At 38.6% G+C, this 27,292-nt stretch overlaps 1 protein-coding gene across 8 annotated transcripts in view; it reads left to right on the forward strand.

The window, feature by feature from the left end:
* Nucleotides 1–27,292, forward strand: part of pitpnm2.S (phosphatidylinositol transfer protein membrane associated 2 S homeolog) — a 155,835-nt gene that overhangs the window by 67,467 nt on the left and 61,076 nt on the right. For all 8 annotated transcript variants that reach the window (XM_041580356.1, XM_041580360.1, XM_041580353.1 and 5 more), the window contains 3 exons: nucleotides 4,660–4,843; nucleotides 25,878–26,092; nucleotides 26,755–26,876. In XM_041580356.1, coding sequence (XP_041436290.1) covers nucleotides 4,766–4,843; nucleotides 25,878–26,092; nucleotides 26,755–26,876 — 415 coding nt within the window. In that variant the 5' untranslated portion in view covers nucleotides 4,660–4,765. The remainder of the gene's footprint in view (nucleotides 1–4,659; nucleotides 4,844–25,877; nucleotides 26,093–26,754; nucleotides 26,877–27,292) is intronic.

Raw genomic sequence — 27,292 nt, forward strand, 5'->3', positions numbered from 1 at the left:
ATTCTATAAAACTAAAGAGAGCACAATTGATTTGATCAAGTCCAAACTGCCACTTAATCTGGGCTTTAGGCCAAATTGTCTGTAAATTGCCCCCTCACAGTATAGTATGAAATATATATATAATTTCAGATAAACAATGCTTCAACTCTGTCGTACCACTGAATCTTTCCTTGTCATTAGAAATGATTTATTTTTAGCTAGTCTTTAGTATGGAAAACAGATCTTGCCTTTCCTACTGTAAAAATAAAATCAATAACTTTCCAGTGTAAATGCCTTTATAGTTAGACCATCTTCATGCATTACTGTCTCTTCTACTATAGAAAAAAGGTTATAAAATAAGGTAGGATACTGAAGCTCAAGCTGTTTTTTTTAGTTTTTTTCCACATCGCTATGAGGTAATCATTCCTTAAAGCAGATTTTCTTCATTTACCTAGAAGTGATGAGCAGCATGGACGTATGTGAAAGATCCCAAAGGAACATATGGGCTCTTCCCCAAGAGAGACTATTTTCAGCTACAAGAAATAATAGTTACTCAGGGGCCAAGAGGTCACAAGCTAGGCATACTTAACCCCCTACCAGCCAGATCACAGAGACAGTAATTAATATCTTGTGTTGAATTCATTGCCCAACTCATTCTTCTCAAAAACAGTTAATTGTGTTGGTTTCATATGTCAAAGAAAATATAGTCAAATAGCTGAGCATGTTTAACTTTGTTCCTTCACTTTAACTTCCTTTTCTAAAGGCTAGAGAAGCAACTGAGCTTTTTCTCTGAAGCAGGAATGAAAACTAGCGATGACTATTCATTTCAGGGTGCTGGACGTATTTCTGGCTTCAGTCATGAGATATACATTTTTGATAGTGCCAGTATCTCCATTTTGTGTTACCTCCTACTGTTTTGAAATATGAAATGCAGTAATATATTAACTGACATTGTGAAAAAAATATAATCCCAGCTGGAGTTCCCTTATATGGTTCACAAACAAATACTTTGTAGCTTGAGGGGTAACCAACCTATCAAATCCTTGTCCTTTAGTCGCCTGGAAGTGTGTAGTTTGGTATAGCATTGCACATGCAAAGCAGAATTATTCCTTAGGGCTGGACACAAGTATCTATAATGTAAAACATGTCATTTGGTAGCTTTCAGCATCTGCCTGTTGGTAAAACCATTTTTAGTGATCAGTCGGTAGCCTGGCATGAGACAAGCCGAATCTTCTGTTAAGGTAAAGTGACTTAACTGTTCCATTCCCCAAACTGATGACTTGTGACAACACCACACAACTACTCAGGATTCCTTCTGCAAAATATATATCTTTGCAAACACATGACACCTCCTCATTGGTTGTGAGTAGAATTATATATTTGGCAAAGTGCAACTGGGACGGTGCTGATGTCTGTATTACTATAGCAAATAACTTTGTAGGACAGGAATTATATTGTGTAACACCACATATCATAGCATTGCATAAGTCACAGGATATTATTAGATCATATTAGAATTTGGAAGGCGCACACCTATTTTATTAGAGAACCATGCTGAGGTGCTAATCCAAGGGGGGCTGCCCAATCTTCGCCTCCTGATAAATATCATATAAATAAATAAATATATGGATTGCACACTCAGACTTATATAAAAAGTCAAAATTTATTAAGTCATATCAGTAAAAACTTACAGACATCATAGAAAAACCCAACGAGTTTCGACCACCGCAGTGGTCTTCATCAGGGGCAAAAAGCTTCTCAGTGCAAAATAGATTAAAAAGACATTTATTTATTTATTTATAGGATATTATTAGAGCTGGCCAGAGGCAGAATAGGACGTCTTCTAATTCGAAAACCAAATAAAATGAAAAGTAAATGAAAAATTGCTTAGAATAGGGTAATTTAAATGTGAACTTCCCCTTTAATCTGGTTTACTTTTAGGTAATGAAGTTAGGGATAGTTCGGGATTAGGGTTATTGCATACATTAAGATTTTCTAAATGCTCTGCCGTTAAGTATTTATTATTTGTTAGGAATAGTAAAGAAAACATATGCAAGTATTTAATGGTGCGTATTTACAGTACATTGGGTCTGTCCCTTTTTACTGTAGTACATTAAGTTGTATGATCATAAGATCATGTAGTAAGTGCTGGAAACCTTCTTAAAGGACCAGTAACATCAAAAAATTAAATTGTTTTAAAGTAATAAAACTAAAATGCAGTGTTGCCGTGCAATAGTAAAACTGCTGTGTTTGCTACTCAGCAGCTTATTAATATAAACAATAGTAGTGTTTCTGAAGCAAACAGATCGGTTTTACCAGTGCAGGGCAACACTACATTATTATTTTCATTACATTAATCATTTTTTGGTGTTACGTTCCTTTAATAGGCCTACACTGTTTGTTTTGGTTGTTTACCTGTATATGGTGGTGATTGCTCCTGTCAAAATATGATTTCCATGGAATTATACACAAAGCACTGTTAGCTTATCTGTGGCCGACAACTGTAATCTTCATTGGGTTAGCCTTGATTTATTCCTTAAATGGGAGTTTTTCATTTTAAAAAAAAAATATTGGAATTGTTATATTGCTGCCAAAGAAAAAACTGCCCATTGGCCAATCAGGCTAACAGTGGTGCTGCTCATCTTGAATTTACTGCAAGAAACTGTTGGATCTCTGTTTAAACTGCTTTAGCTTTATATCTCCCAGAATTTACGTTTTTGTAAAATAAAATTGATTTTTTAATAAGAGTTGACAGAGAGTCATACGTAATGATACAAAATGATAGATCAGCTACAACTTCAAAGTAGAAATATATAAATACAGTGTTGCAATCAGCTCCTGAAATTTTTTGAGTAAATTATGGCAATGTTTGACATGTGTAATTTAATAGGTAAAAAACAAAATGTTGTAAAATCAAAAACCAATGAATAAGTACAGAACTGAAGCAGAGACCATTGATTGCATATTAGTGAGTGGGTGCAGTCAGGAATGCAAGTCAAATATTATATGCTGTTCTTTAAACCATGGGCTAAGAATTCGACAGGTCTTGTTAAAAACGCCAAAAAGTGCTTTTTACATTACTATGACTAATATGACTGAAAAATTGTGTTTTCTTTTTATGTCTTATTATCTTTACCCTCATTCTGGCTTTCAGGCATGTAAAGTCACATTAAATGTATGAATATACAAATAAAATTCTTTCCTCGTGATTCTCTATATTTCTCCAGTTTTTTAAGGGTGACTGTGTTCCTTCTTGTGTGCCAGTTCCGGGAGTGAATCTCCAGTAGCCACAGTCTGTCCTAGCAAAATACAGTTTGATACAGAAAGAAAAAAAAATCTTTGTAAATTTGATTTATTTATTATCTGTTATGTATAAAGCACCAACACATTTACACATTGCTTCACAGAGATTATGCATCATTAAGGTCCCTATCACATTAACATACTTTGGCCAATTTTATCTGAAACCATTTAACCTGATTGTATATTTTTGGAATGTGGAAGGAAACCAAAATACCTGGAACAAACCCCACAAAGACATAGAGAACATACAAACTCTGTCCCATTTATAAATACTTTGTGTCATAATAAAATGTAATTCATAGACAGATGATTTCAGTGTCCTCAATGGCCAGATTACCGAAAAAAATGTTTTCCTCCAGTTCTTCTTTAGTTTCACTCTAAAAGAGGCATTTCCATATGGAAAAAAAATATATCAATTAAAACCATCAAACCATATAATTATAAACTATGTGTTTGTCTTAAAGGAGAGGGAAAGTCTTTTTATACTTCAGGGTGCCAAAAGTAAGGCACCCCTAATTGATTGTATTTACTTACCTGAGGTGTTCCGTACATCAGTAGAAAACTGCACCGGCCCCGAGTTCTTCTATAGAGGGCCACAAAGAGATCCTCTTCCTGCTTCTTCTCTCTTCTTGCGGCTGCACAGTAGAAAGAAAAGCCAAACTCTAATGAAAAAGTTGGCTATTTCATTCTACTGCGCATGCGTCTGCCCCAGGAAATATGAAGAGCAAAGAAGATGATCGTTCCATGGTGCTCGCTGGCAGAACCCTGGGTCAGTGCAGTTCTCTGGTGATAGGAGCACCAGCCACGACCACTTTGGGTTGCCTAACTTATAGTACCCCCAAGTATAAATTATTTTCCTTCTCCTTTAAGAGATAAAAAGTAAACTCTTGTTGTTCTTGTTTATTCACCTCTGTGATAATCTGGGAAACATTTAAAATGTGACTGGTCTGGTTTCCCTGCTCTAAGAGTAACAATTTGGAGGATCTCTAATCATTACTGTCTGATATTCCTGACTGTCGTGTTAGGTATCTCGATTTATACTGTACATATGCTGAATGGCACTGGCTTTGCTTTCTCTCTGTTACTGGCCCCATTATTAACCCTAAAAAAAATAACTCTGTATTACAAAACTTGCTCACTGGGACTGTCACAATAATCAGTACGGCATTCCACTGACTTGGCATGGACTAGGGCCTTGGTCATTCGCCTATGTGTTTCTCATGAGTTTGCAACATAAAGGTTAAATCAGTCTGCTGTACTGTATATTAATTATTTCTCAAGGGAACACGAGGGGTTGAAGAAGATGCAAAGAGATAAGTTCCATTCACAAGGCAGACGGAAATATAACGTTGTCATATTTTTGTTTTGTTGTTTCAGGTTTCCCCCAAATGACTTTCCAGGCACTTCTTTAAAAACCCTTAAGCAGTTTTCTCTGTGTAACTGATTCTATCAGTTTTGGAGAAGCCAAAACTTGCTCTTCAAGATGCTAATTAAAGAATATCGCATCCCGCTTCCCATGACTGTGGAGGAATACCGGATTGCACAGCTCTACATGATCCAGGTCAGAACTCTACTTTTGTATTTCTCTGGAGCACTAGTCTTACAACTCCCCTTCACTTATTGTCTTTCCTCCCAAATTAGATTGCAGAGCCCTTACAAAATGGTTTATATTTTGCTGCTTAATGTAATCATATATTATTATTTTTTTTTTTTCAAGACTTAAAAGCAAATGTCTTAACGTTTTATACCCTTTTAGTGAAAAAAAGTTCACTTTAGCTAATTATTGCAGCAGTGATGTAATATAACAGCTGGATTGTGTATTCACAATAACTGCTAATACAGTACAGGTATGGGACCTGTTATCCAGAATGCTCGGAACGTGGGGTTTTCCGGATAACAGATCTTTCTGAAATTTGGATCTCCATACCTCAAATCTACAAAAAAAATATTTAAACATAAATCAAACCCATAAGGATTGTTTTGTCTCTAATAAGGATTAATTATATCATAGTTAGGATCAAATACAAAGTGCATTTTAATAATTACAGAGAAAAAGGTAATCATTTAAAAAAAAAAATAGAATTATTTGCCTATAATGGAGTCAATGGGAGATCATCTTCCTGTAATTCTGAGCTTTTTGGATAACAGGTTTCCAGATAACGGGTCCCATACCTGTATTTGAAATGTTGGTGTATGCCGTCCCTTTTTTTCACAATTTCCCTTCTTGTAACTTTCAAAAACTAAATCCAGCTTTGTGTTTTTGAGCTCAGCATCCTTTAGCTATCTATTGGCTGTAAGTTATTTCATCTTGCATTTTTGCAATCTGTATAAAAAGGAGTGAAACATCTGAAATTTAGTGCTCTAGTTCTGAAAGCTAGACTATATTGAAATAAAGAGAGAGGTCGAATGATCTCAAGTATTTAAAGTCTATAGTGGTATGTTCTGAAAGTCATTACTGTATTCTGTGGCCTATTATGCTGTACTTTAACACCTTTTGATGTTGCCTTTAATTATTTTAATTATTTACCATATTAAAAGCTAAAGGGTCACAGGCAAGCGCTTGCTACCTACTAGTTCAACAAAAATATGCTAGATCACAGAACATATTGCCCTGCTTGTACAAAGATATGGAATCTATTTATCTGAAAAGCCTTTATATTTCTTTATATGTCTTCATTTTTGCCTGGTACACTAATCCTCTGTAATATAAACATAATGGACCTCCAAACACAGGAGCATCAAGAGGTATAAAATTGCACATGTTGGTGCTCAGTCACATTATACTTGCGTTACTCACCCAGATACTGGATGATTTTATAATTGTATCATGTAGATTAAGTAATCTTAGGGGTAGGAACAATTATAAAAAATATTTACTAATGAACAGCATTGTTTTTTACACTGTAAAGAGTAGTGTATGGAAAGTTTACAAGAATGCACAACATGTGAATATAAATACACACACGCAGGGCCGCCATCAGAAATCACGGGGCCCCACACAACAACATTTTCTGGGCCCCCCTCGCCACGCCTCCCCTAACCACGCCCCCAACCACGCCCCCAACCACGCCCCCACCAGTACAAAGGTCCCATGGACATTTGTGGCTAGTTAAGAAAACCAGGCAGGGCCCAAGAAAAAAAAAAACTGGCGGCCTACTAAAATTATATATAAAAACACGCCATTCAGGGGGATGTCGAAAAGCTACATTGGTGGCCGGGGTCACAAAAAAAAAACCACTGGTGGCCAGACCCTTCTGCAAGCCAGGGGGCTGCATGGAGGGTCAGGGGCAATCATTGGTGGTCAGTGACTTGCTGAGGGGCCCTGCCACCAGTGTTTTTTTGTGACCCCTGGCCACCAATGTAGCTCTTTGGTATCCCCCAGAATGGGTTAGGTGCCCGCATTGGGGGTTCAGGGGCCCTGCATTGGTGGTTCAAGGGTCCAAAGCCCTGCAAGGGGTTCAGGGGCCCTGCATTAGTGGCTCAGGGGCTCTGCATTGGTGGCTCAGGGGCCTGGGGCCCTGCATGGGGTTCAGGGGCCCTGCATTGGTGGTTCAGGGGCCCACAGCCCTGCATGGGGTTCAGGGGCCCTGCATGGGGTTCAGGGGCCCTGCATTGGTGGTTCAGGGGCCCACAGCGCTGGATGGGGTTCAGGAGCCCTGCATTGGTGGCTATGGGGCTCTGCATTGGTGGCTCAGGGGCCTGCGGCCCTGCATGAGGTTCAGTGGCCCTGCGTTGGTGGCTCAGGGGCCCTGCATTGGTGATTCAGGGGCCCACAGCCCTGGATGGGGTTCAGGGGCCCTGCATTGGTGGTTCAGGGGCCCTGCAACCCTGCATTGGTGGTTCAGGGGCCCGTGGCCCTGCGTGGGGTTCAGGGGCCTGCATTGGTGGTTCAGGGGCCTGCGTGGGGGTTCAGGGGGTCGCATTGGTGAACAGGGGCAGGCATTGGTGGTCAGTGGCACTTACCTGTAACTGGGGGGTCTCTCTTACACACCCTCACATGGTGACTTCTTCTTCTGTGCGGTCTTCTTCATCTGCGCTGTCATCTTCTTCTGCGCTGTCTCCTCCTGCATCCGGCGGGGTCTTCCGCATCATCGCCGTCACCCGGAAGACTGTCCTTCGCCAACCGCGTCTTCACTCTTCTGTCTGCAGGCGGCAGGGTGCCGGCGGTTTAAATAGCGTTGCGCCCGTGCGTACTGACGTCATGTGTACGCACGGGACGCAGCCAATAGGAATAGCCGCTGACACCAATGAAAGTTTCGCCGGGCCCGGTTTCTCTACGTGAAGGGGCCCGGCAATCAGTGAAGTGCGGCTCGACCGGGCCCCCCTCACAGCTTAAAATCCTCCGGGCCCGGGAGAACTGTCCCCCTTGTGACCCCCTGATGGCGGCCCTGCACACACGTATCAAATGCAGACATACAGTCAGTACCAATTTTAGCACAATTCTGACCCTTGGTTGATTCTTTGCAGCATTACCCTTAACTCTTTAATGCCATGTCACTGTGATGGGTACATTTCTTGGGGAGCAAGTCCAAGAAATTAAGGTGTTCATGACCTTTTAAAAGAAACATTTTGCGGGTATAACCAATGACTGTTTCTTCAGCAGCAACATCTTTAAGTCAAAGCAGAAACGTTTAATGTATAGAAACAAAGACAGGATACATAACATGGCAGCCACAATATCACAAATAGTTCTGGTGCTATTAGTGATAAGAGAAGTACTGCTGAGCTAGGCCCACGTATGTTGAAATACTATGAGATTTTGTACATTCTCTTATGGCACTAATTGGATTAACATAATTTTGTGCATGAAGGATGCAAATTACAGTGGAAAGGACAGGAACAGCCTCAGCTGTAGGGCTCCATAGTTACGGGTGATGTCATTTTGTGCGGTGTAGGCAGAGGCATGCAGGACACGTGGTGGTGAACATTGTCCTAAGCTAAACCCAATGGAGAACTGGAGAAGTCATGTTGCCATGGAAACAGATGCTGGAAGCTGCTGCTGTGCTAAAACTTTGGATTGCCTGCCTATGATGTAGGGAGATTGTAAAAGTAAATGCATTGTGATTGCTTCAGATTTGTTTAGACCAATTTGTTCCTGAAATATATTTGGGGGCACATAAAGAGCTGTCACAAGTTGAATGATAGTCAACTTGTGGCCTCTTGGCTTTCATAAAGTTATTTTAACTCCCAGCACCCCTTATTGCCTTTATTGGGATGGTTTAACTTTTGACTCAACAATGCCCCATGTAGTATAATGGGGAGAGGCAATCTTTATCATCCATAGCTTTGACAACAATGGGTATAGTAACAGGTGGATTGCTGTTCTAATAAACCCATAGCAACCAAGGAGCTTACTGGTCTGCTGCTTGGAAAGAAACATTTGATTGGTTGCAGTGGGTTACTAGGTCAGGAGCAAACTTTGTGACTTCTTCTTGTCCCTGCATTATGAACCTCTATTTATAAACATTACTAGTGTGTTATAAATGAAAATCAATAAGAAAAAGAGAATTTAACAACGCCTTGACTCATGTTTGCATTACAATAGAAGTACTAAACAGACCATTCAGTTATGTTTTACTAATTATACCCCTCAAAGTTAATTTAAGCATGAAATAGGTTTCAGCACCTGTTTGCAGCCAGTACAAAGTGGAACAGGACCTTTAATTGAAATCTTTCTTATTGATCTACTTAAATGATCCCAGAGATGTGCATTTCATTCTTCCTTTACTGGCTACAAGGTTCAACGGGTTTAGTAGCTCAATAAATGGAAGGTGCAATATCTGCAGGTTTCGACTGCCAAATCCTTTCACTTGAACAATTTCAATTCTCATTCTGATACATTTCTGCCTTAAAGTGTTGTTGCTTGAATGCTCCAACTGCTGGAATGTGGTTCTATCTACTGATCTATATTTGTGCTCACCAGAGGAGGCAGAAAGTAGAGCAACTGCTTGAAATTTGACGTCAGTTGCAATGAGCACAAAGGAGTTATTAACAGAACAGGATGAATCTGGCAGCAGAAGAAGTGGGCTGCTGCAAGCATGGCTTTTATACCCCCAGTTATTATTATTATTTTTATTCTTCATATTGACAGCTGAGCCCAAGTCACACAAGTAAGAGTGAAGGTGGGAATATGTATTTATCTGGATGTGCATGTTAGAAGCAGACCCTGTGCTTTTAGCCTATAGTTTTTATTTTATAAAGCACCTAAAATAATAATAGAATGTGAGAGCAATGTGCACTTGTCTTAGGTAAAATAATAGCTAGAGCTTTTTTGTTCTGGAGTCAAAATGAAGTCTACGACCCTCCAGCTGTAGTGGAACTACAACCATCACCTTTAATCAGCTGGTATATAGGTGCCCAGGCTTGCTAAAAAGGAAATTGAGCTGGCCTAAGGCGTTCGAGACAACCTTGGCTCCCTCTCTGATGGTACAATCTCTTGCTCACCATTCACCAGGTGAAAGCTCAAGGCAGAAATTGTAATGTGGTTTAACTATTCAAATATGTATTGGCTATTGTTTATAAAATCAATTAATAAAGAGAATGGACCACCAATGACGAGTAAGAGTCTACATAAAGAGACAAATAAAATGATATAAAATGCTAATGCCACATAGTTTGGTGTGCACCCATTACTTAACAGCATACTTTGGCTTTTGACTAGGTCAGAAATTTCTAAAGCACTTTTCTTTTGATGGCATAGCCCACTCCTAGTATAAGTAATAGGATATGCAAGGGTGCAAGGAGGGTCAATGCCTTGATTAATTCAGACCCTGAATCTTTGTCTGCCCTAGCAAATTTGGCATGAGAATTTTATAGAGAGCAAAAAAGGTTTAACAGTGCAGCCATCAGTATAGAAAAAAAAAGAGATGATGAGACAGCTCATACAGTTGAATGTGACCAGTGTTCATAGATACTGTATATGTTTAGGGTTTGGGAGTGTAAAAGCAAGCATGATTGTGTTAGTTTTAAAGTAAGATTGAAAAAAATATGCATATACTGTATTGTATTGTAAAGATATACAGTGCTGCAACGACAAATAGGGGCTTGCCGAAAGTGCTTTTAGTCCAGTGACTCCGTATATCTCAGTGAGTCATTTATTGTTGCATTATAATAAATATATTAGCTTTATAATAAATATCTTAGCTGGTGTAGCAAGTTATGACCTCCTTAGATTATTGGAAGTCTTCTTCCTTGGAGTTATGTGCACATAGCATATAATATCAAATGTTATCATTTTATGCAGCAATTCAAGGGTGGCAACTCATTTTGACCCAATTATAAATGAGCCCCCGGTTAGTTGCAGTATCATTTTCCAATAGGGCCATTTTCCCATATGGCTGCAAAAGAACTATGACAAATACTACTTAATTTTATAAATAAAATACAGAGACTTAAAGTGGACTGAACGAATCTACAGAAATTGCAGAACCATTCTAAGACCCCGCAAGAATATCTCTGTAACATAGACATTTTATGAAAAGTGATGGAGCCCATTTAATGTTCTGTTTCATAATCTTAGTCTATAATATATTATCTGGTAGGGACTCCTGAATGTATTTTCCTTGAAATGTTTATGAATCAGAGTGTGATCAACTTGCATGACCTTCATGGGTAGTAATAGCATGACTGCACTTAATCAGCCCCTGGAGGTTTCCAGAATAAACATTTTAGGAATTAACCCTTACTAAACAAAATCAATTTTTTAGTGATGAAGCCATAAGTCTTAGAGTAATAACACACGTGAAGATTAGTTGCCCGCAGCAAATCTTCCCTTCTGTGGGCAGTAAATTTCCTGATAATGCTTTCCCATCAGCCAGGGTTGGAACTAGGTATAGGCAGAGGAGGCATGTGCCTAGGCCTGAATGGTTGGGAGGGGGGGGAAGATACTTACCTCTTCTATCTGCCTACCCTTACTCCAGGCCCTTGTCCCCCACTGCCCGCAGATCACCGGCGGGGGGAGGGGGGACAGGACGCACTTCCGCCAACAATAATACAAATTGCTGGCCGGGAAACATATCCGTTTCATAAGGATTCTAAAGTAACCTGAAATTTCCTCGGCAGGCAATCTACACAGCTCATGTGCAAGTTACATTATTAGTGGTTGGAAGGAATTTAGGAACATTTTGGTGTACGCAGCTGACAAAATGTCTTGTATGCCAGGGCCCTAATGGGCAACTTTGACTGCAATTGTTAACACCCATAAGCTTAAAGAACATAACATACATAGCAGCTCATTCATGGCTGCACTCAGGTCCGGACTGAGAATTAAAATAGGCCCTGGCTTTTCAGGTACACAGAGGCCCAATCAGCCCACACAGAGGCCCAAACAGCCCACACCAGCCCACTAAATAGTGACTTTCTATGGAACCTAATAGCAGCCCCTCTGGCATTTGCCAGAACCCACAGATTGCCAGTCCAGGCCTGGCTGCACTGCAGGACACTCTGGACACAAAAAATGCAGGTTTTTTTTTTACCACTACAGTACCACCAACATTTCTCCCATTGACTTGAATGTGTTACCCCATATATATGAGGTTCAGGAGGTGTAAAAATAAAGTACGTTGCCATTTATTCTACAGCTCTTTTTACACTGTTTTTTCAGAGTGTAAATTTTAAACAGCATAAAAAATAGACCCCTACGGTTCAGTCGTTAATCATATTACACAGGAGGAACAATTCACTTGTAAGAGTAACTTAAAAGTACAAATATACTACCTTTTAGTAAGTCAATAGTGGGTGGTGCACTGATTCTCTAGACAGCAGAATGACTTCAAGTCCCAGAATCCACCACTTCACAATTGAACAAGGTAAAGGAGAGGATGCAGGACACTGGGAGTCTAAGGGGGTGGGGAACTGGTCCCTGTGAATACATGGTTTCCTAACAATCTGGGGGAAAAAACAAAAGAAAATATATTCATTTTGAAGGCTCAGATAGTGTTTATCTTTTCTGCATAAGCCCAACTAAATAAGCTCATGTAAAAAGGGGGTATATTTTCCTTTTACAGTTGCTACTCACTTTTATTTTTTATTTGTGTTTTTGAGTTATTTAGCTTTTTATTCCGCAGTTTTCCAGTGAGCAATTTCAGCAATCTGGTTGGTAGGGTCCAAATTACCCTAGCAACCATGAACTGATTTGAATAAGAGAGTAGAATATGAATAGGAGAGGCCTAAATAGAAAGCTGAGTAATAAAAAGTATCAAAAACAGTACATTTGTAGCCTTACAGAGCATTTGTTTTTAGATGGGGGTCAGTGCCCCCCATTTGAAAGCTGGAAAGAATAAGAAGAAGAAGAAGGCGAAAAAATTCTGAAAATATAGAATAAGAAGAAATTGATGCCAATTGAAAAGTTGCTTAGAAGTAGCCATTCTATAATATAATCAAAGTGAATGTAAATGAACCATCCCTTTAAATTTTTATATTGCATTAACTATTAATACTATATATTTTGTCTTAATGGAACCAGTCGGTCTTGGCTGGATTGGGTGGGTTTTTAGTGTGCAGCACACAATAAAAATTGCACTGATCCAAATGCATGTGTAGAGGCTTACAATGAAATACATAAATCCTTTGTATTTTATGCGCTTTTCTTTCTTATTACGCTAATATGTCACTCAGGCAATGTGTTTTGTTGCATAAATTCATAAGACTGCAGAGGTCGGCTCATCAGATAACAAATCTACATTACAAGTAAGGCGCCTTTGTGCTTGTACCAAAAATCTGTCTAGCAATGTATTCTGCTGGGGAAGGGTTCCAGGCTTCAAAGGTTTCTGGCTCACATTATGACTTGTTAAAGAGGATTTTATTTTGGTGATGGCTGACTGCATTTTTTTTTAATTTTGTTTATATGCTTCTCAAATAGGTCAGAATACAAGCAGAATTTGTAAGGTTAATAATTCAGTGTTATGCATAATAATGCCCTTATAATTTAGAACCGCTCCTATTGTTTTGCCTATAAATGTTATAAAGTTAAAAGTTCTGGAAAGTTTTTTTATTTTAGTTTTTCCATTCTCAGCATTAATTTATCAATTTTCAAAATCAAATAGCCACTTTACCTGATAACAAACAATGTAAAACTCTATTGCTTTATGTCAGCGAATCTTTAAGGCATTCTGCCATTGAAAATTTTATTCTTGAATGAATACGTGTATTTTTTAAAGCTGTAATATTGGAGTGTAGGCCATCTTAGATCACTGTGCTTGGTCCTGTGATTTCAACACTTCACAATGGAATTGCTTTTAGACAAGCTAATGTTTCTCCTGCTCAGTGTAATTGAAGGAGTCACAGTCAGGCTTGGGTGTTTTACTATTGAGTGCTATTCTCATATCTACCAGTTGGTGGGGGGCCACGGGAAAATTTTTAGCAATGTAGGTGTTAGGGTGCCGTGATCTTGTTACCTTCCCATTAATTCTGCTGATAGGCTGAAGTTTAGAGCACAAGTCAAATGGCTTGGGGCACCTATGAAACTAATTTTGTAAAAAAAAAAAAACCTTGTTTTTACAGAATCTATTTATTTTATGGGTTAGATCCAAAAAATGGGAACCCATTCTGTTTTGAGTCCTCTGTAATTATTGCAAATTTTTCCCTAGAATAGAAATTACAATTACTGGTATAACTAGCAGGGTATTAGTGTCACAAGCTCTTTCTTAAGCTTAGTTTGTGTTCCTGAAAAAGAGTCTTGAAACATTGCTTTATGTCATATGGACTAGGTTTCAGCATTGACCCTCTGACAGAGGCAAATACTTCATAAAGGTGCATTTCTTTCTTTTTACTCTGTATGCAAATACTATTTAATCCATAGTGCCAGACATTTTTATAGTGATGTGAAGAGGTGCAGACTGATTTCTGTTTTGTCTATATATTTGATTTGTACAATGTTGTGTTCCCTTGGAACATAAGCTATGCAGCTTTATCTTTGTCTATTCCCTGACTTCCACCCATGCACTTTGTTCTGAGTATATATCAGCAAACATCAGCTTCCTGCTGGAAAGAAAAAGAGAAAAAACTTGGATGAAATATTCAAATTGCTTGCTTTTTACATGAATAGCATGCTTTTTACTCTTACAGAATGAGCCCCACAGAGTTAAAAACCATGATAAAGGGTAAGTAAGAAGATTGAGGGGAAATGGAATGAGAGGATTTATCAATAGGTGGCAAGCAGATAACAATAGATTGGGAGTGGGAGGATAGGAAAAGACTAAATATACTTTAGGGCCAGGAAATTAAAGGTTCTTAAATAGGAGATGGGGAGGGAGAAAATTGTTAGTTTAAATACATTCATTCAAAAAAAATCATTTAAAAATCCTTTTTTTCACATTAGTCAAGCAAAATGAAATTTAATTACACTATATAAATTATTTGAATCTTGTTTCCTTTAGTCTGGGAATTCATAATTATAGCAAGCAGGCAGGAGCCATTTTGTGGACACTGTTATTAAGGCAAGCCTTCCATCATCTCAGAATCTTGTTTGTGCTCCAGAATGGGGGACCTGATGTCCACCCCCATTCCCTGACTACACAATAAAACAGTGAAGAGTACAGGGAATGTGTCGAAAGCAGTGACATCTAGGAATTGCTGAATGGAAAAGTGAAAGTAATTGTCTAACCTGCCTCTATGCCTAAGGTATAGAGGAGGGGCAGACAATATTTGATTTACAGTTGAGAAGTTTAAATGAGTTTACAACAGCTATGAATGCTTTAATGAAAAAAGAAATTGGATTTCATGTTTAATTTGAAAAGGACTTTTATCATACAGCTTTTTATGTCTGTGTGACAGGTCCACTTTTTCTCAGATTTAACCTCACAAAAAGTTAAACAGTTTATTACCAACATATGCTTTTAATTTGAAAAATTACATCTTCACACGTTTTTTATCATAAAGGATTTGTGGGCGTGTGTGTGTGGGGGGGGTAGAGAATGCAATGGCACTTGGCCTGTCCAACCTGTGACTCTGTAGCTTTTTTTGAGTTACAACTGACAGCAGCCTTCAACAACCCAATTGAGGGGGTGATGGAATCTGTAGTCCAATGACAGCTGAGGAAGCCTGTTACAAAAAGTGCAACATTTTGAAAACTGGACAAAGTAGGGACACAGCTAGGGTTTTGGATCCGGCCCCATAATTGTTTGTCCTGCAGTGATTCTCCCAACACAGGTGAGACCCTGGGAAAAATCTAACAAGGGCAAACAGAAAGAAGGGATCTTTTCACAAACCAAATAAGGGAAATATTCTCCAAATAAGGGAGAACATAATTGGAAGAAAAACGGCAAACTGTACTTATATACTTGTGTGTAGACATTCCATTATTGTAACTGTAGATGTTCTCACATGCACCCATTTTGAGGTAGTTTGTTCTTACTGAGTCTAGGTACATCTATAGGGAATCTTCTGTTTGGAGATGAGTGGACCGTGGGAGACGTGGTCATTACTTTAACACCATGCAAAAAATCTTTGTTTTGACAGACAGTGCACGTCAGAATGTATTTCAACTGGGCTTCTAAGAGCATATGAAGCAGATGTTCTAAAAAGAATACACCAGAAATAGATGCTCTCCCGTCAGAAAACCTTCAGTCCATTTGGTCCACCCGTTACTAAAAGCAACTTTTTTGTAATTATAATAACTCTACACACACAGACATATATTGTTATCAACAAGGTAAACTATGTGTATATACAGGGGAAGGAAAAGGTAAAAATCAAATAAAGTTGAATATATAGTTCACATTTTGGAGAGCTACTTACAAGAATTGTGCCTCTATATAGTTTTACTGTAGCTGTATTTCAATATTGTGGTAAAAAATATTGATAAGTGCTTGTAATCCCAAAGACATCCCTCTCGGTATCCAACGAGGCTGTAACAGGGCTTGCACATGTGCAGTAGTAATTCTGCAAGCCCTGCGCATGTACAGTACACCACTTTACTTCCCCCTTACGATCTATGATAAACCGGTCATGTGGTGCGAGTCAACGTCATTGTTGACTTCGCTACGGGTTGCTATAGCAACACGATCGTTCCTTAGCATATCTTGCGTTTATTTTGGTCAGAACGCTTTCAGATTTCACAGGGTAGGTAGCGTTTTGGCTCTAGTATTAATACATTGCTGGACAGTTTAAAAATTACTCCACGGAGAGATGCAGCAATGCAAACAATATGCCTTGTTATTGATGTGTGTGTGGGGGAGGATTCAATTTGGTGCATACAAACTTGACACAGGGAGACACAGGAAGTGACCTGTAGAGGGCCAACATGGCGGACGCAAAGACAGTTACGGGACAAAAGTTCTATGGCACAGTGCAAGTGCGGGAGACAGAATTGGGCCGTGAAAGCGTAGGCCCCTCTGCTGCTTGAGGCAGCAGCAGTTGCTGCTGCCCCTCCCCCTCCCCCTGCCCTGTGTGCTTACCTTTTTGCGCCTGAGGGGTCCACAAGGGTGGCAGAGAGGGCCAGGATGCTAGTGCAGAGAGCCTAACTACGCTCTCTGTGCTAGAAGAGCCGAGTTTCCTGTTTGAAAACCGGAAATTCAGCTCTTAAAGTACCAGGAGCGGCATTTTTGCTGCCCCTGGTACCTAGTGGGGCTCTGCCACCTGAGGCAACAGCCTCAACTCGCCTCATTGGCGAAGCGCCCCTGCCAGGAGGGGTGTGCAAAAGCAACACTTAGAGATAAGTATTAAAATTTACCTTTCCTTCTCCTTTAATCAAGTAAAATTAGTAATTTTATATTTTACTAGCCCTTGAGGTATCAGCCATTGAGGTTAGTGTAGTTTACTGATCTGCAACTGTACAGCTAGCCATACACCTGCAGAATGGGGAAAGATCCACTTGTTTGATGACCTCGACTTGATATGGCTTGAGTTTGGTTGCTATTGTGTTGACCAAATAGTTTAGTTTAAGGGACCACCGGATAAGGACTGGACCGCATCAATGTGCCGCCCAACAGGAACATAGTTGAAAGAATATCAAAGTAATTTTTTTTACACAGTCCCTATGGGCATCTCACTTTAAAATTAGCAATTAGTATGATGTATTGCAAATGGTCTTTCATTTACCTGAAATTCTTTGGTGTTCAATGAAAAATAAGAATTTTAATTTAGCTTTATAAAGGATGAACTTCCCCCTTAATATAGCTGCTCAGCATATGGGACACATAGGAAATAAATCACTAGCTGAAGTTTAGAGAAATGGAGTCTTCTAGATTCAGAAACCTCTGGGGAATGTATTAACAGCTTGTAACTCTCACAGGGTGTAGATCTTACTATTTCAGTTGTTACTTACCCGATTATTTTTCATCTGCTGATAACAAGCATTTATAGGCAGGCTAAATAGTCCCAATGCTAGATTGGCATTGCCTAGCCCACTGAACCTTTTGTTAAGCTGTTTTAATGCATAAGAACTATATTTCATGCATCACCCACACACTCCTTTTTTATGAACCAACATTGTGTCTTTTTATAGACACTCAGCTTAGAAGTATATGTTTTCCCCCTTGTTATGATAACTTGTCAGATTTCTGCACACTGCAAATGAATCCGGAATTTGCAGCAATACAAGTTTTGACAGGTTATACGAGCCACTTATTAAGTGCATAGTGAATTGTCATTCCCGGATTTAACCAGAACATACCATGGGAAAAACTTACCAAATCATTGTGTACTAGTTAGTAATATGCTATAGTGTGAGTCCATTAAATATTGTTAAAAAATTGCCCATTAATTATGTGAATATTCTTGCAACAAAATTGACACTCCCACGTTTACTAAATCGTCATTGCACAAATTTGTCTTGCAACATGTGGTCAGTTAGTCTCAGTGTTATATCTTGCAAGTTGCGCTTCCGATGTCATGCACATAATGAGCAAGTCACAGTGTTCATTATACAAATGCATGTGCCCCAACATGGCCGCTCGTATGGCTCCCTCCCGGTGTAGGTAGCCTAGCGCTGGTGGGGGTGGGGAATAAAAAAAAAACTACTGTTACTAAATAAAATCACTAAATGATTTCACTGGTTCTTCAACCAGTTTTCTTTACTCAACCCTGCAAGACAACTTATGTAGTATGAATATGATAATAAGCGATAATATATATTAACATCAGAAAATCTGCAAAGACAGAAGTGCTTGTAATCTAGTACCTGCTTTTGCGTTTTTTTTCTGGCACAAGTCATTATCACGGTCTAATACACCGTAGTAGATGGATGCCTAAAACCCCTTGGATTTTGTAACCTCGTTGGGCCTTGAGGTTACTTATTTTTATTCCTGGACACATCTTTAGCGTGTTGCATAAACCCCTTTTTTTGGAGTGTTATTGATGCAGAAAACCCTACAAAGTGGAACTAAAATTATGTTTGAATACCTTCCTTTCTGGAAATTTTCTAAAATATATGATTTTTTTGTTACTAGCATTTTGATGTTGCATGCAGCACTCAAGACATGGCATCAACAGTATTCATAACTGATTACATTGGGCATTGTCTTTCAGGCATTTCTGTTATGCTAGAGAGGGTAGTCCACCAAGGTATATGGCATGTTAATTAAGAATCTACTCAGGCTTACAAATACCTGTGCATCTGGTCATGTTCTGTTGTCTACAGAACTAATTTGGTGTTTTCTATGTACAGGTATGGGACCTGTTATCCAGAATGCTTGGGGCTTTCTGGATAACGGATCTTTTCTTCATACCTTAAGACCACTAGAAAATCATATAAACGTTAAATAAACTCAATAGACTGGTTCTGCTTCCAATAGGATTAATTATATCTTTGTTTGATATCCAAGGTACTGTTTGGTTATTACAGAGAAAAAGGTAATCATATTTGAAAAATGTTGATTATTTGGATAAAATGTCATTGTGGTTCATTGTGTTATTATTGTGCCTTTCATTTGCAAAGTGGTATTCTGTGCCCAGAGTGATATATCAATAATTATTTGTGTTAATTATTAAACTGACATTATGAAAGTGCCATAAATGCTGCTGGGTGGTTGAGTGCTTTCTCCTTATCAGGTTGCTAAGTGGAACAAAATATTGTAGTGTTCCAATTCTGAGTGTATACCTGTTTACTGTCTACATTGTTTATTTAGTGTCTCATAATGCTTATAAACTCAAACCGGCATGGAGAGGCAGACGAAAAGGCTCAGCACAGTCAACTTGTTGTTTTTAAAGCTGTTTTTTAAAAAGAATTTCAGAAATAATACCAGTCATGTCAAAAAGAGAGTTTATAGTGTTCTGATCTATTTTAATAAACCTGAGAAACAAAATGACTGCCGCATAAATCCTAGCCTGCTAGTTGGTTTATTTGGCATGGCCCCCATATGCAGTGAATATGGCTGCCCCATGAATACGTTTATGTGCCCCAGGCCTAAGTTGCACCTAAACTATAAGAATGTTGGAGGGTGGAATATAAACATAAGATGGGGGTGAGGGTTACATAGTTACATAGTTACATAGTTAAATTGGGTTGAAAAAAGACCAAGTCCATCAAGTTCAACCCCTCCAAATGAAAACCCAGCATCCATACATACACCCCTCTCTACTTTTAATTAAATTCTATATACCCATACCTATACTAACTATAGAGCTTAGTATCACAATAGCCTTCGATACTATGTTTGTCCAAAAAAATCATCCAAGCCATTCTTAAAGGCATTAACTGAATCAGCCATCACAACATCACCCGGCAGTGCATTCCACAACCTCACTGTCCTGACTGTGAAGAACCCCCTACGTTGCTTCAAATGAAAGTTCTTTTCTTCTAGTCTAAAGGGGTGGCCTCTGGTACAGTGATCCACTTTATGGGTAAAAAGGTCCCCTGCCATTTGTCTATAATGTCCTCTAATGTACTTGTAAAGTGTAATCATGTCCCCACGCAAGCGCCTTTTTTCCAGAGAAAACAACCCCAACCTTGACAGTCTACCCTCATAATTTAAGTCTTCCGTCCCTCTAACCAATTTAGTTGCACGTCTCTGCACTCTCTCCAGCTCATTTATATCCCTCTTAAGGACTGGAGTCCAAAACTACACTGCATACTCCAGATGAGGCCTCACCAGGGACCTATAAAGAGGCATAATTATGTTTTCATCCCTTGAGTTAATGCCCTTTTTTATGCAAGACAGAACTTTATTTGCTTTAGTAGCCACAGAATGACACTGCCCAGAATTAGACAACGTGTTATCTACAAAGACCCCTAGATCCTTCTCATTTAAGGAAACTCCCAACACACTGCCATTTAGTGTATAACTTGCATTTATATTATTTTTGCCAAAGTGCATAACCTTGCATTTATCAACATTGAACCTCATTTTCCAGTTTTCTGCCCAGTTTTCCAGTTTAGACAAATCACTCTGCAAAGTGGCAGCATCCTGCATGGAACCTATAGTTCTGCACAATTAAGTATCATCTACAAAAATAGAAACAGTACTTTCAATGCCCACCTCCAGGTCATTAATAAACAAGTTGAAAAGCAAGGGACCTAGTACAGAGCCCTGCGGTACTCCACTAACAACACTGGTCCAATTAGAAAATGTTCCATTTACCACCACTCTTTGTAGTCTATCTTTTAGCCAGTTCTCTATCCAGGTACAAATACTATGTTCCAGGCCAACATTCCTTAATTTAACCAGTAACCTTTTGTGTGGCACTGTATCAAATGCTTTAGCAAAATCTAAGTAAATCACATCCACTGCCATCCCAGAATCGAGGTCTCTACTTACATTCTCATAAAAAGAAATTAAGTTAGTCTGGCAAGATCTATTATGCATAAAACCATGCTGGCACAAACTCATAGTATTATGATTTGCTATGAAGTCCAGTATCTTATCCTTTATTAACCCTTCGAAAAGCTTTCCTACCACTGACGTCAGACAAACTGGCCTATAGTTTTGAGGCTGAGAACGGGATCCTTTTTTGAATAGAGGCACCACATTAGCAATTCGCCAGTCTCTCGGCACTATGCCAGATCTCAATGAATCCTGAAAAATTAAGTAAAGAGGTTTGGCAATCACAGAGCTAAGCTCGCTAATTACCCTGGGATGAATACCATCTGGCCCTGGACCTTTGTTAATCTTAACATGTTCTAGTCTCTTTTGAATTTCTTCATGTGTGAACCATGCATCTTTAGTTGTATTACTAGAATTGGGAGTGTTAAGAAGGAAACCTTCACTTACTGATTCCTCATTTGTGTAGACAGATGAAAAATATGAGTTCAGAATCTGCGCTTTTATTTTGTTTTCATCAACCAGCTGATAGTAAGGGTCCCACCCCTTCCTGCTTCATTTTTTTACTATTAACATATTTAAAAAATAATTTTGGATTTTTTTTACTGCTTGCTGGAATATCCTTTTCTATAGCAATTTTAGCTTGCCTTATAGCTTCTTTGCATGATTTATTGGCCTCCTTGTACCTTATAAATGTTTCGGCTGTACCAGCTAACTTGAAAGCCTTAAACGCATGTCTTTTCTTACCCACCTCAACACCAACGCTTCTATTGAACCAAAAAGGTTTTGCTTTGCAACGACGTTCCTTGCTTACAAGTGGAATATAGTGACAAGTATATTTATTAAGCAGCATTTTATTAAAGCATTTACAAAAAGAAAATGTCCAGTGGCTTATTTTGAGTAATATTGACAGGATTGTTAACATGGCTTAGGTTAGGCTTTTCAAATGGAGACCTGCGCTTTGGTCTTGGAAGCCACTGACTGGCCTCTGACTAGGGATGCACCGAATCCAGGATTCAGTTCAGGATTCAGCCAGGATTTGGCCTTTTTCAGCAGGATTCTGGCGAATCCTTCTGCCTGGCCGAACCGAATCCTAATTTGCATATGCAACAATTTGCATATGCAAATTATGGGAAGGGAGGGAAATTGTGTGACTTTTTGTCACAAAACAGGAAAGTAATATTTTTTCCCCTTCCCACCGCTAATTTGCATATGCAAATTAGGTTTCGGTTCGGTATTCGAGCAATCTTTCGCAAAGGATACGGGGGTTCAGCCAAATCCAAAATAGTGGATTTGGTGCATCCCTACTTCAGACCCGCCAAAAATATTGGATTGTAGATAATTGGCTTTGTGAACAGAGTGCTTGCTACAAAAACTTTAATATTCAGCATCCACTGGATCTTTAATATAACATTTTAAAAGAGCACCAATTGATTGGGTTGTAAGCAACTGTCAAAACCATTATCGATGAGCGAATTTTGATTACAGTGGACCTGTCACCCTGACATACTCAAAGTATAATCAAAGTCTTTATCAAATTAAACGCAAATGAAAAACATTGATACCTGTTAGGGTTGCCACCTCACCCCTTTAAAACTGAGCACATATGGAATACACAGCCTGCTTGGCTAATTAGCAATTCATGTAGATACAGAACGCAGGTGAAATTCTGCGTCCCACCTGCGTTTGGTGCTTACATGCGTCTGTGTGAGTACAGAGCCTAATGTTGCTGCCCTCGTCACCCCCTCAAAGCTTGCCTTAAAAACAATTTCCATAAAATGATGCCTGCTTGCTGTGATTGTGAATTCCACCATAGAAAAAAAAACAAGATTTAAATGATTTTATATTGTAAGTGAAGTTTATTTTGCTTGACTAACATCATAAAACAGGATTTGGAATTATTTCATGAGGTGACAGGTCCCTTTTTAAAGTCATAGCACAATGGCAGAACCTGATGTTATTGTATTTGTTTAAACAAATGTGTATAGAAGCATGTCTCTCGTTGTAACAACAATTTAGTTGTCCTATTATATTTCTGTAGTACAAACTGTTGACCAGATTCTGATGAACTGTGATAATCCGCAAATTTTTAATTCTGGCTTATTGAAGTTGGTTTCACCTACTCATAAATCCATCTATATAAGGCAAGTTAAATGCTGACCCCCACAGTCAATAACATTGTCATGGGACACAGGCAGTATTGGCCAAAAATAGAATATTTGCTTCAGGTCTGCAGCAGATTAGAGTTTATTCTCACGAGTCAGTGACTCACAAAAGCAGTGGAAGAACTTTACCAGCTTCAAGTTTTCAACTGTTTAAAAGTTAATCTTATAGTATGGATATGGCAACATACAGTACCTTCAGTTTATTAATACAACAATTACCTTCAGTTGTCATTGGGGGGAAAAACCTGTTTTAAAGGCTAGTGTACCCAAATACAAATTTAATGTAATTTTATTTTATCTGCGCTTGCAACCCAAGTCTCCCCAAAATGTTCTAATCACAACAGCGCTTTGACTGAATGAATCAAATGTTTTCACTTTCTTCACTTCAAGCATTGGATAGATTCTGGAGATTAGGTACCGTCACTTACAGGCTTGAACCAGCCTGTCTGACTTTTGTAGATGGAATTAGGTGTAGTATTATGTAATGATGAATACAGTATTGCATATAATAAACTACAAGTGTATGAACTAAAATCTACCTGTTGGATATCACGTAAAGATATAAATGGAGAAATCATATTAGTCTATTTCTTTCCTCATCTTTTACTTTTATACTGATCTCTCCTTTTCATTTATCCATCTTTCTTCCACCCAAGAATAGGATAAACTCTCTCAAGGAAATTACAAGTTGTTTATCATTAAAATCCTTTGTCGGGGGCATTCTGGGTAAAATTGCATTCTTTTATTAGGAACTAAGCGTAGGCAGAATAGGTACGTGCCTAGGGCGCAAAGCTGGGGGGGCGCCAGAAACGTACCTTATCTGCCTCCTAGTCCGGTCCCCGATCTGCCTGATTGCGCGCAAGCTTGTTTTCGCACTTGGCCAGCCAGGCCCGGCTCTGCTGCTCTGTCTGAAATCTATTTATATAGGAAATGCTCATGGTGATGAATGATGTTCCCTTAAGGAGGACTGAGATCTGACCGGGAATTCCAAATCTAGGGACTAGGGGACATATCAAGAATATGATTTGTGTGAGGGTAAAACTCGGGGGGAAAAAATAAAGGAAAAAAAATTTGAATTGTATTTTTGCTAAATCCCAGTTTATATGACTTTTTTGAAAATGAAAGCTTCTCAAATCATAGAAACCTGTAGTGACAATGCTGAGTATTTGCAGTGGACCGTTGACATGAAACACTGATCCATGCCAACTACCTCAGGTTTTTTCATTTTATAGACATGAAGATCACAAGGACACAGGGAAAAAAATACTTTCACCTCAGGTTTTCATTTTTGCTTTTCCCATTGCAACGGTGTATGGTAGCATTAGAAATAGGAATAAAGCTTCTAAGTCTCTGTATTCTACTGAGGATCAAAAAGATCGATGATCAATCCATAATTCTCACCAATGTTTGAACACTAAACCAGTGATCTAGGTAAGGGGGAACATTGCTTCTGTACATTTTTACATCTGCTTTCTGTAACATGGACATAGCTCTATTCATTGAGGACACTATTGGAATGCCCCCACCTGTGTTCTGATTCTGCCCCCTGCCTGTGGTCAGATTTGCAAGCATAATTAATCTTGAATATACACCAATGATCAAACGCATAAAATTACCTATTCTGTTTCTTGTTGCCTACCGCCTTCTGATGAAAGTTCCAAGTCTTGCATTTATTGTAACGACTCATATTACTTAAACGTAATTGGATTGCTGCTCATCGAAGAACTGACAAGACAATAAATCATTGTATAAGGATATTGGATTTTTAATTAAGTTCAATTAAAAGCTATATTTAAACACTGGGGAATGAACTGCTCTGTTGAAACATGATGTATTGCGTTGTAGACCGTTGATACCTTTTTAGGAAGTTTTTGGACATCGTATGGTATTCAGGATTTTAATGTATGTTTGTGTGTGTTGCATCCAGAGCTGTTCCTCCACAGCTTTCATATACTGGGTTTATTTGTTTGGTTCACCAGCAATATGTGTATGCTTTTTAGTTTGCAGGGCATCTTTCATGTGGCTCCCTGCCTGCACAAAAGGACTGCACCTTGTATTTCATGTTGATGTTAACTCAGAAAATAAAATGTAAGACGCTGTAAAACTGACTCCCAATCCAGCAGGTTAAACTCATGCCTTCTCCTTGGCTCAGAAGTTTAAAAAATACAATACAATCTTCTAGAAACTGTATAAAATATGTTTTATAGTGAGTTTACCATAAAAAAATTATTTGAAAATATCAAAATCATTGTACAGGTATGGGGCCTGTTACCGGGAATGCTCAGGACCTGGGGCTTTCCAGATAACAGATCTTTCTGTAATTTGATTCTTCTTACCTTAAGTCTACTAGAAAATCATGTAAACATTAGTACACCCAATAGGCTGGTTTTGCTTCCACTAAGGATTGCTTATGCTTTGATCAAGTACAAGGTACTGGTTTGTAGAAAAAAAATAGAGTCTACGGCAGACAACCTCTGTAATTCGGAGCTTTCTGGATAACGTACCCAATACTTGTATTGGAATTAAATATTCATGGCCGTTGAACAATTTAGGGTGCAAATTGCATATAAAAAATATTGTGCTCTCCATAAAACAAAAAAATGCAGACAGTGGCTGCATGATGGGTTGGTTGCTGTGTATCAGTGATAAAAGTGCTTTCTAGTTTGACCTATGCAATGGATAACCGCATGCATTATAATGCTTAAACTGAAAAAGTACCCCTTTATTTTTGTAGAAGAAGAGCCGAGAAGAGACCTGCGGGGAGGGCAGTGGGGTGGAAATTCTTGAGAACAGACCCTACACTGATGGTCCTGGGGGCACTGGCCAATACACTCATAAGGTATACCACATTGGCATGCATATACCCAGCTGGTTCCGTTCTATCCTGCCTAAAGCTGCCTTGCGGATTGAAGAAGAGTCCTGGAATGCATATCCCTACACCAGAACCAGGTACTTTTACAGTTTTACTACTTGCCAATATAGAAACCCATTGCTCTTCTGTAATAGAAATTTATTGAATTCATTTACAGATTTAAAACACAAACCTCCAAATGTAGTAAAAGGTGCTAAGTTTGCTCAGAAGCAGTAACCCATACCAACCAGTAAGATGTTTGCTTTTAAACAGGTGACCATTAAATGGTACCTGCTGATTGATTAGAGATTAAATCTCTAATACTCCAGGTTACTAGCATAGTCAGTATATTTATTATTACAAAATTGATTGCCTACAGTATTATGCTGTAGCATAGGCTATAACCCCAGGCTAATGTTAATATGTTCTCCTCTTTTTTTTCTTACCTGTTTTTTTCTTAATTCTTTGCTTTCTCTTCATTTTACAATGTGGTTAGAAAATACTCAATGCTCTTACTGCATTACTTGCCATTGCCTACTTGTTACCTTGAAGTGCACTTCGCTAAATGGTGTAATTAGCTATGTATAACCACTAATAGACGTTACTTTATTTCATGACTAAAACTTTAAATAAAGAGTTAAAAAAATATAAACTTGAATAATGCTCATAATCGAAACTTAAAACCCACCCATTTTTTAAACTTTTGATAAATATACCTCCAGTATGTGTTTTCTTATATGAAATGCAATTTATTTTGCAGATACACGTGCCCCTTTGTGGAGAAGTTTTCTATAGACATAGAAACATACTATAAATCAGACTCTGGAGATCATGCCAATGTGTTTAACCTTTCTCCGGCAGAAAAACGTCAAACAACACTTGGTAAGACGAAACTTGCTCCTTTGCTCCTGAAAATGCATGTTTTTTTTCTCTACTGCCAGCTAATTCTTCCTTTACCTAATAGCTGAGTGTAGTTTATACATGTAATAAAGATTCAGTCCATAAATGCAGAGACGTACTTGACACAGTTCCCAGATGTGCTTGAAATAAGGCTGTCCTGAAGACCTGAAGATACAAAGTTTCATGCAAAATGTTCAGTCTATAAGATTCATGACCTCATTTCATAAAGTGCAACAATGTGCCTGAAACAGGTGCCAAATTATCAGTGTTTTAACCCAAAATGCAGTCTTTTGGTGAGGAAGGACATAATGGTAGAGCAATATTATTTGCTGAGTTTGGAGTAACATTGCAGTAAAATCTTAGTTGCCAGAATTTGAAAATAATTTCCAGGGACACTT

Source organism: Xenopus laevis, chromosome 1S (assembly GCF_017654675.1).
Source record: "Xenopus laevis strain J_2021 chromosome 1S, Xenopus_laevis_v10.1, whole genome shotgun sequence".
Lineage (NCBI taxonomy): Eukaryota > Metazoa > Chordata > Amphibia > Anura > Pipidae > Xenopus > Xenopus laevis.